The sequence below is a fragment of the Rhinolophus ferrumequinum genome, assembly GCF_004115265.2.
Source record: "Rhinolophus ferrumequinum isolate MPI-CBG mRhiFer1 chromosome 15 unlocalized genomic scaffold, mRhiFer1_v1.p scaffold_54_arrow_ctg1_1, whole genome shotgun sequence".
NCBI lineage: Eukaryota > Metazoa > Chordata > Mammalia > Chiroptera > Rhinolophidae > Rhinolophus > Rhinolophus ferrumequinum.
In genome coordinates, this window is record NW_022680357.1 from 15,070,161 (window position 1) to 15,078,991 (window position 8,831).

At 43.9% G+C, this 8,831-nt stretch overlaps 1 protein-coding gene across 2 annotated transcripts in view; it reads right to left on the minus strand.

The window, feature by feature from the left end:
* The window catches only part of SMG1 (SMG1 nonsense mediated mRNA decay associated PI3K related kinase), an 86,450-nt gene extending 79,198 nt beyond the window's left edge, over positions 1–7,252 (minus strand). The window contains exon 1 of one of the 2 annotated variants that reach the window (XM_033101819.1): positions 6,781–7,252. In XM_033101819.1, coding sequence (XP_032957710.1) covers positions 6,781–6,869 — 89 coding nt within the window. In that variant the 5' untranslated portion in view covers positions 6,870–7,252. The remainder of the gene's footprint in view (positions 1–6,780) is intronic. The other variant, XM_033101818.1, reaches the window with a different exon arrangement.
* Positions 7,253–8,831: the final 1,579 nt, after the last annotated feature.

Sequence of the window (8,831 nt, forward strand, 5' to 3'; positions counted from 1 at the left end):
CTATAAACTGCAAGACATGCTTATAAGTGGAGCCTTTCCCCTCATCAACAGAACAGGTATTAACACACTGGATGCCACCCAAAAATAAAGACCTAGTGAATATTTAGTTTAACAATTGTTTTAAAATCTGTAGACAGATACATGAGCATACAATTACCTCAGGCCACTGCAGAGCCATTAGTAATTTTCTTGGGGACCTGTAAGAGCACTGCTGAGGTTCTTTTTTATGATAAGAAGGGGAAGGAAAAAAATAGTTCCTCTTTTTATAAACAAAGAAATAGCATAACTTAGGAAATTCCATACCAAAAACCAATCTGTAATTCTGATACCAGAACCCCTCTGAAAAAAAGGTTTCTCCATAATAAATGCAAGAAGTCTGTGAAAGGTTTTTAAATAATAAACACGAGGTCCTAGACATACTACGTATAAACAATATGAAACAACATTAACCTCCAAAGGAATAATTTCTGACATGAATACAATTTCCGTTTTTGAAAGGCTATGAAGATTAATATACAAGAAATAACTCACTGTTTAGAAATCTGTTGATTCTGGAAAATGTGGGTTTCAGTCATTCCCCAATCAGCAGGCACACAACTGGCCAAGTCTGTCTCCCCAGGTCATTCTGATGGAACGCCAGAAAGCTCAATCCAGGGCTTAACTTTTTAGTGATCAGATTGTTTAAAGAATGTAGGAATAGATACAATAGAGACCAAAAAATCTGAGAGTAAGGTATTTTTTTAAGATGGAGAGAAACTATGCATCTTAAATGACCATATTCTTTCTTCTGTAAAACCTCTGGCCACCTCGGTCCACCAGAACCGGTCAATCCGCTTTGTTTAAGCTGCAGTCTCAGGCTAACGGGGCAGCTGGACAAGGAACGGTGCCCCTCAAAACGCCTCCTACAATCACAATGTTTACCTCTGGAGTTCACTCTAAATACAGAAACAAACTTGCAGAATTCCATTTTCATGTATTTACTTGAGGAAGAAACTAGCAATGCACACAAGACAGAGTGTATACCATCTGATGCACTGTAGTAGGGGAGAAGGGATTCAGAGGTAAAATGATTACACACGATGCACATCTGAAGGTTGTTTCGTTGGGGAAGACACACAAGAAAATGTCAGGTAGTGGTTAAGTGCTATAAAGAAAACCACAGTGGAGCATTAGAGAGCGCTGCTGCTTCTCACTGACGGGGGTGACTTTTAGGCTGAGACAGCATGAGAGCACCCCAGGTCAAGCACTGAGAAAAGCAAGCTGTGCGGCAGCGACACAGCAAGAACAGCGCAAGCAAAGGCCCCAAAGCAGAAAAGAGCTGGAGCAGTGCTGCAGGGCAAGTAAGACACAGAGGCAGGAGTCGTCTGGCTGGAGGAGCCCTTAGGGACTTAAACTAGTTGGGGAAGAAGAGATCAATCAGTGAAGTGATAAGCACAGTCAGCTTTCACTGTGGACTTGCTGCAAGATTCAGAGAGGATGGATCAAAAAGGGCAGAAGTCTTCAGGAAAGCACAGGGGTAAGACTTCTAAGAGCATGAAAACAGGAGATATGGAGGGTGGAGAAAGGGCCATGAACCTGCAGCCCGTGGAAATAAACGCAGCCAAGCACAGGAGCTCATCTGTTCCAGGACATATGTTTGCAAAGGTTACCAGCAGATCCACCGCCTGAAATTGTTTTCACAGGGATCTTCAGATATCCCAAGTAAGTGTGTTTAGAGCACAAGAGGAATCACAGAAATGTGTTGAAGATGATGAGGTTATCAGTCCTCAGAAACCACTACGTTGATAATAAATCATAAGATAATACTCAAACAGGGTTTCCTTTCTACAAAAAAAGATTTCTACTTGTACATTCCACCGGGTTTTTTATTTTTGGTTTTTTGGGGTTTTTTTAGGGGGGAGGGGAGTGTAACCAAACTTTAAAGTCATTGGGTATCTGCATATAGACAGGTGTATAGATTTGTCAAAATTCACTGAACTTAAGATTTATACATATGTAAATTCTATCTTTAAAAAAGTAATGGAATTCTAAAGAGAATTCAACTAAGAAAGGTACACTCCACTAATACAAGATGGAGTAGAACTATTTTAAGAACACAAATGTTTCTACATCAAAAAACTACATACAGAAATTTAACAGATTACACCTTACATTTTAAAAAAGTAAAATGTAGTAAGCTGGATTGTTTCACATAGGACTTACACCACAAAACATCTGCAATCTTTACTGTTAAGCCTCTATACCAGAGGGGATATGTTTTATTTTGTAGTCCCCAAACTAAAATGGGCTCTAAGAAAACTTTAAGATAGCAAAGACAAGTAACCAAAAGAGTAACAATATGAAGAAACCCAAATAAATGACAGCTTCTATGAATCCATAAAGAAGTCCACTGAAAGAAGCCCCAGGGGTTTATTTTAGGTGATTAGAATAGGGAAAGAAAGGCAAGGAAGCAAGTGCCACTAATATGCCAGGCAACGAAGGAGGAAATCCTCAGTGACAAAGTTGTGAGACTTCAGTGCTTCCAAAAGACACCATGGACCACACTCCACATAATGTAAGTGTCCTAACCTGAACTGAAGTGTGAGCCGATAAAATGTATCACTCTCATGATCAGCCTCAAAATCAAAACCAGATTAACAAATGACCAGCTTTTGCTTATGGGAATTCCCACATATTGGGCTGAATAAGTGTGTCTGAATTAAAATCATGAATTATAAACAGCATATTTAAGTCCTCAGCAGTCTCTTGTCTAAACTGTTCCAATCGCTTCCTCCTGTGGTTACACATACGTACAAACACCCCAACTAATTTTAATCTTCCTAAATTATGCCTCTTTCCTGCTGGTAAAAGTCAATGGTTCCCTGAAGTCCTTCCAAATACACCACAACTATGTATCAAGGCCTACAATACAGCTCTTCAGCTTTATCTCTTATTTCTGTCATCCCTCACAATAACCCATCATTCTAATCAAACTAGAAATATTTTACCAAGGAAAACACATTTTGCCATCTCCCTACTTTCTTCTTCTTTTTTAAGAGATCACCCCACCGCCCCCCAAATTTACTGTCAAAGTATGCAGATCAATTTCATGGCCCCACTACCCCCTACTCAACTGCAACTCCTGACTCTCCAGGATACAATTGCCAAATGTTTCATAAGGAATACATTTTACTTTGTAACAGAAAGAATAAACTTTCCCCCAAAATTAAACACCCATACACAATTATCTGAAAAAACTTAGTGTACTTGGAAATCTGTGGTATAGAACTGGCAATCATTCAAATATATGGTGATGGAAAGAGAACTGACTCTGGGTGGTGAATACACAATGTGAGATATGTATATAATATATACATATACACATACTATATATATATATACACACACACACATATATTCATATATATATATATGAAGTATTACAGAATTGTATACTTGAAATCTACATAACTTTACTAACAATTGTCACCCCAATAAACTTAAAAAAAAAAAGAACTGGTAATCATTAAATTCTATTTAGTTAAAGCTCTAATTACAATTATAAAATATGTTACTGCATTTAATTTTGTCCTTTAAGTATTTTAGTATATCATGTAAATGTGGACATCAGACAATAGACTCATAAAAGGCTGAATAGACAACTCTGACTTCAAATATCCAGCTTCTCACAATGTCAGACATACTATTTTCTGGCTTTTCTATCTTCACAGCACTCTTCCCTGTCTTTTGGTTTGTGACAATGGGGAATAAAGATACTTGTACTTTTGAGGACTTTAATATGCCTATATCTTATCAAAAATGAAAGCTATTTTTAATAGTTTCATCCTTTTAGAATTGTAGAAAGATCGTTAAGTTTGGTCTTCGGAAAGACAGTCAGTATACACACCTGTTAAACGAATGAAGTCCTAAAACCCCCAAGTGTAGAAGTAAAATAGATCTGTTTTCTGCTGATCTGAATGTTTCCTCTTGTTTGTTGAACTAATCTACGTTTGACTTCAATGTCAAGTTAATCATGTCACTTTGGAATATTAAAATGTACAATAATTACACATTTAATTTTAAAACAAATCATACTGATCTCTATCTTGATTGGTACAACTAGAAGATTACTTCCCAAAATAAAGTCAAGAAAAGGACAGGCGTGGCTAGTGGCAATGATAAAAAACCATTCATTCGCCTAATCGTTCTTAAATTTTAATTGCGAGTACAGTGAATAGAAAGAGAGACTATAACCAGTGCTAGATAAACGCTTTCTGCTAAAAGTACGCTTCTAGTAGCAAAGGTGGGTTTGCTCTGTTGCCATATGACACTCATCTATTCTGTTACCTGGAACACTTCCTGTCAATGTATGTGGAGTACATGTGTGGCTGTGACTGACTCAAATAGTCAGTTTCCAGACTAACTGACAAACACTAAAAGAAACCAACAAGAATTGCTTTTTTAAACACCACTTCTTCAAAAGCCTAAATCTAAAAAACAGAACCAAGAAAAGCAAAGGAGGAATGGTACAGAAAGGCAAAGAGTCTTAAGAGACCAAAATGATTCAGATGAACCATAGGAAATCTGCCTGCATTTGAAGATGTTCAGAAAAATAAACCTCCTTTTAAGGGGGAAGGTCAAGCTCCATTCTGTCAGTTAACTGGAGTCTGTCACCTTTCCGAAGTAAAGAGGGGACAGAATAACAACCTCAAATGTAACTTATGAAAATTTATGACCTAGCAAATATCTGAGGTTTTTTATTGGCTATTTAACAAAACAACTATGGTGATGATGCAAATAAAACTAAGGGGTACTGTCCATTCTCCTCTGTTCCCTCCTCTACAGAAAAGTCAGGTATTCCCAGCATCCTACCCAACTGTTACTTCATATAACCAAGTCCCCGCTCACAGTATCTGTGCACCTAGGCAGTAAGTTTTGAGACTTTGTTACAGAGCATAGCTTCAAAGAAAGTTACATCCTCCCCCACCCCACCACACACAGTCAAGAAAGAAAGCAGGGTGAAAGCCCAAAACAATGTGGATAGTACTAATAACCCATGTACATATTCCATAACTGCATAATAAGCCATTCTGCTTCATACCTGTCAAATGAAGAAAGGTGACCCCAGCAGGTGGCTGCAACTCTGCTACTTCATTTATTTAGAATTACAAGCTACCATTTATTCTTTTCTAAAAGCTCTAGGACTCTGAGAAAGGCACTTTAGTTAGTCCTCTAAAGGGATACCAAATTATTTTATATTAATATATGCTGACCACCATACCGAAAAATAATGAAAAATCCATTGTCAAAGAGCTCTCAAATGTCAAAATAATTTATCATCTAATTCATTAGATGCAAAAAAAAAACCCACCAAATTTCACACATTTCAATGCAAGTACAGAACAACTAAGAACGTCAATTACAGATAAAAAGACTTAAGCTAGTCACATGATTTTATTAAAGCACCCACAAAGCCTAAGTGGTAAAGTAGAAGTAAAACTAAGCTTTTCAAACAATTTTTTAAAAACCACTTAACATCTCAATTCTAGACTCAGTCATTAACTTTTAAAGTCATCTAGTTATACACCAGTTCTCAACAGACACAGGATTTGGGGAGCATAATAAACAGAGTAAGATGCATACCACTAAGTAGCCAAAAGATTATTTTGATTTCTCCATCAAGTCTTGAAATGTTACATACTAACATCTTACCAAAAATGATTTCCTTCCAAACACTGCTAGAATTAACACGTAACTATCAGGAAGCAAAAGTCATCCCAAGACCGTGTGTTAACATCTACTTGGCCAGTTCCTGGACAATCATAATGCACGTGTGCTTCCAAGTATGAAAGGTCTATGAATCAACTAACTCTAAAATATTACCTACATGTAGGGAGTTCCCGGCACCAGCCTCAATTCTAAATAGTCTCTGAATACTACAAGCACTTATGCAGCCTCAGAGAGGTAAGAATAAATCAGTCCTACTTTAAGCGCAACTGCCCCATGATTGATCAGAAAGACACCAAAATTAATTACTTTTTAAAAGCTGATGCTCCTATTACTATATCCAATTCCCACCAGGCCCCAAAGAGGTGTGAAGAGCAAATCTTCAATACAAGAGAAAATCCTCTCCTCCGGAGTGGCCCACTTCAGCGTCCAGGTGAATTGCTCTCCACCAGGGTCACTGCCCCTGCACTTGGGGGAAATTTATTTCCCAAGACCAGAGTGGGCCGGCCCCCCTGAACTCAGTCACCGTCTCGTCTCATGCCCCGTAACTACCCTGCCTAAAATCAGAGGAAAACCTTAGAGTTGGGTGTTTCGTGTTTTTTTTTTTTAAGTGTTACCTAACACGTGGGGTCACAGGAGGCTCACAGTGAAGGAGGTCTTTCACATGAGGACTGAGAGGGCGAGGGACCAAGGAAGTGAAAGGGTAGCAGGGAGGGTCCTGGACTCGCAGGATCCCCTAACTCTAATCCCAACTTGGGGGGAAGGTGGCGAGTGGAACGTGCCCCCACCAGCGGGCCCCTTTCTTCACCCTCCTTGATCCAACTCCTAGGCCAGTGCCTTCGCTGGGCGCCAGGGTCTCGGCTCCAGCCCAGGGGGCTGAGTGGAGGCACTCAGGCCTCGCCTCCGAGCGGCCTTGTCCCCCAGCCGGGGCGGGAGGAGACCCAGGAAGCCGCGGCCGGTTCCCGGGGAGTGGAGGGCCTAGGCCGCGCCTCCCAGCCCCGCGGCCTTAGGCCTCGGCCAGCCCGAGGCGGGGCCCAGGGGTCGGGGCGCAGGGCTGGGCGCCGGCTCACCCACCTGGGTTGCCAGTCATTCCAGCTCCGCGGGTACTTGGTGCCGCCGCCGCCGCCGCTGCTCAGCCGAGACCCCGGGGCTCTGCGGCTCATTACCTTCCCCGACACGACATGGCCAAGCGCCGCCGCCCGAAGAAGCGCGAGTCGCCGCCCGAACCGGCCGCCGCCGACACTCCGCTCCGGCCCGGGGCTGAGAAGGAAGCCGAGGAGAAGGAGGCAGCGGAGGGCGGGGGAGGCGGACGGCCGTTCCGGGTTCCGCCTGAGCCCGCAGCGCAGGACGAGGAGGCGGGAGCGGCGCGGCGAGGGGGAGGCGGAGGAAGGGGAGGCGACGTCTCTTCCAGGGCCGTACGCGGCCCGCGACGCCGGGGCCCAGGAGGAGGACGGCGAGGAGGAGGCGGTGGCGGCAGCTCCTCACGCTCACACAGCCAAGGCTTCCCCGCCTCCCGGCTCCGCCCGCCGCGCCGCCGCTGCCGCACGGCATGCTGGGAGCGAGGGGCGGTGCCGGCGCCTGCCCGGCCAGGACACAGGGGGCGGGGCCGGGAGAGAGGGGCGGGGCCTGGTGGGCGTGGCAAGCGGACCGCCCTCCAGCGCCCGGGGCTCGCCTCCACTCCCCGCGGACAGCGCCAAGGTCCGGGCCCTGCCGCGGGGGCTCATGGGAGAGGGGATCTCCGCTACCACCCCTCCACGCACACCCTCCCAGCACGCCCGGGAAAGCACCTGACCCACGAGGGCCGGGCAGTCAGGTGTAAACAGACATCCAATCAAGGACGTGGGGTGCCCGCGGGCGCGGGAGCGCGCGCGCACCTCTCCCCCAACATGCCCTCGCGGTTCACGTGTGCCCACCTTTCCCACCCTGTACGGTAGAAAGTGAAAATAATAAAAAAGAGAGGAGGTGGATATCCACCTACTAGCCCCCACCTGAACTGTGCCCATGGAGTCTTGACCATTTCTTCACACTAAAAAACTAAACTACGTAGATGGAGGGACCGACAACTCCTGCTCTCAAATCCTCTCACCCCAGCACTTGCCCACCTTCCCCACCAGAAAGAGTCCGGCTAGAGGGGAACGAAAATGAGCACTGTCTCCTCCACCCCCAGTGTCCCCAAAAGACTTCACTAAAGCACCTAATACATAACGTTGGTGCAGATAAAAAGAGAAAAGGAGGGCAAGATGTACATCACACAGGTAACGGGAGTTAGCTTGGGGGGAGGATGGTCAGAGGGTCTCACTTAACCTTATCTGCCCTGAGGGTCTTAACCTGTTGTTTTATGTTGCAAGAAAAAAAATCTTTATCTGTCACTTGTGTGATTTAAAATTTATTACCAAAGGTACTTGATGATTATGAGATGTTGATATCTCCACACACACACCCTCCTTCAACCTTTGGCTCCCTGCTTATCCCCACCAAACCCACACTAAAGTATGAGCTTGCCAATTCTAAAGAACGAAAAGTTAGATTTTCAAATGAACCCCACCCCCACCCTGCCCATCCCCCCATTCAGGGGAAAAGAAACTCCTGCTCTGAACTAGGGCTGATTACTGACTCAAAGCAGAAATTTCCACTAGGTCAGCCCCAAGCATGGTCACCCACATGTGTAAAAAAATAAAGATAACACCTGAGATGACAGGGGTATGTCCCACGTGTACACACTCCATTCTGAAATTTGCCTTAGTACACCCACACTTGCCCACCTCCCTTTTTCTAAGGGGAGGATCTGAGGAAGGGTGCTTCCGGTTGTAAAAGAAGCCTCCTAAGAAGTGTCCTTTCTTCTGTTTATTTCCTCTTTCCTATTCTATGAAGAGGGAAAGTCCCCCTTGAATCAAGTCCCAAGATTCCGGTCCCCTCCGTCACTACAGGAACTGTAGTTCCCTCTCTGGGAAACTGTTATTCCTGCCACAAGCTTATTTTGGTTTTGTTTGTAGTTAATGTTTAATTTCATAAGGAATAATGAATATATTGTCCTCATAGAGGAGTATGTTTTTAATGTACAGCCTAATCATAATTTATTCTTTCAGTCTACGTTCAGCAAAATGTATTGAGCAGCTGGGGACATG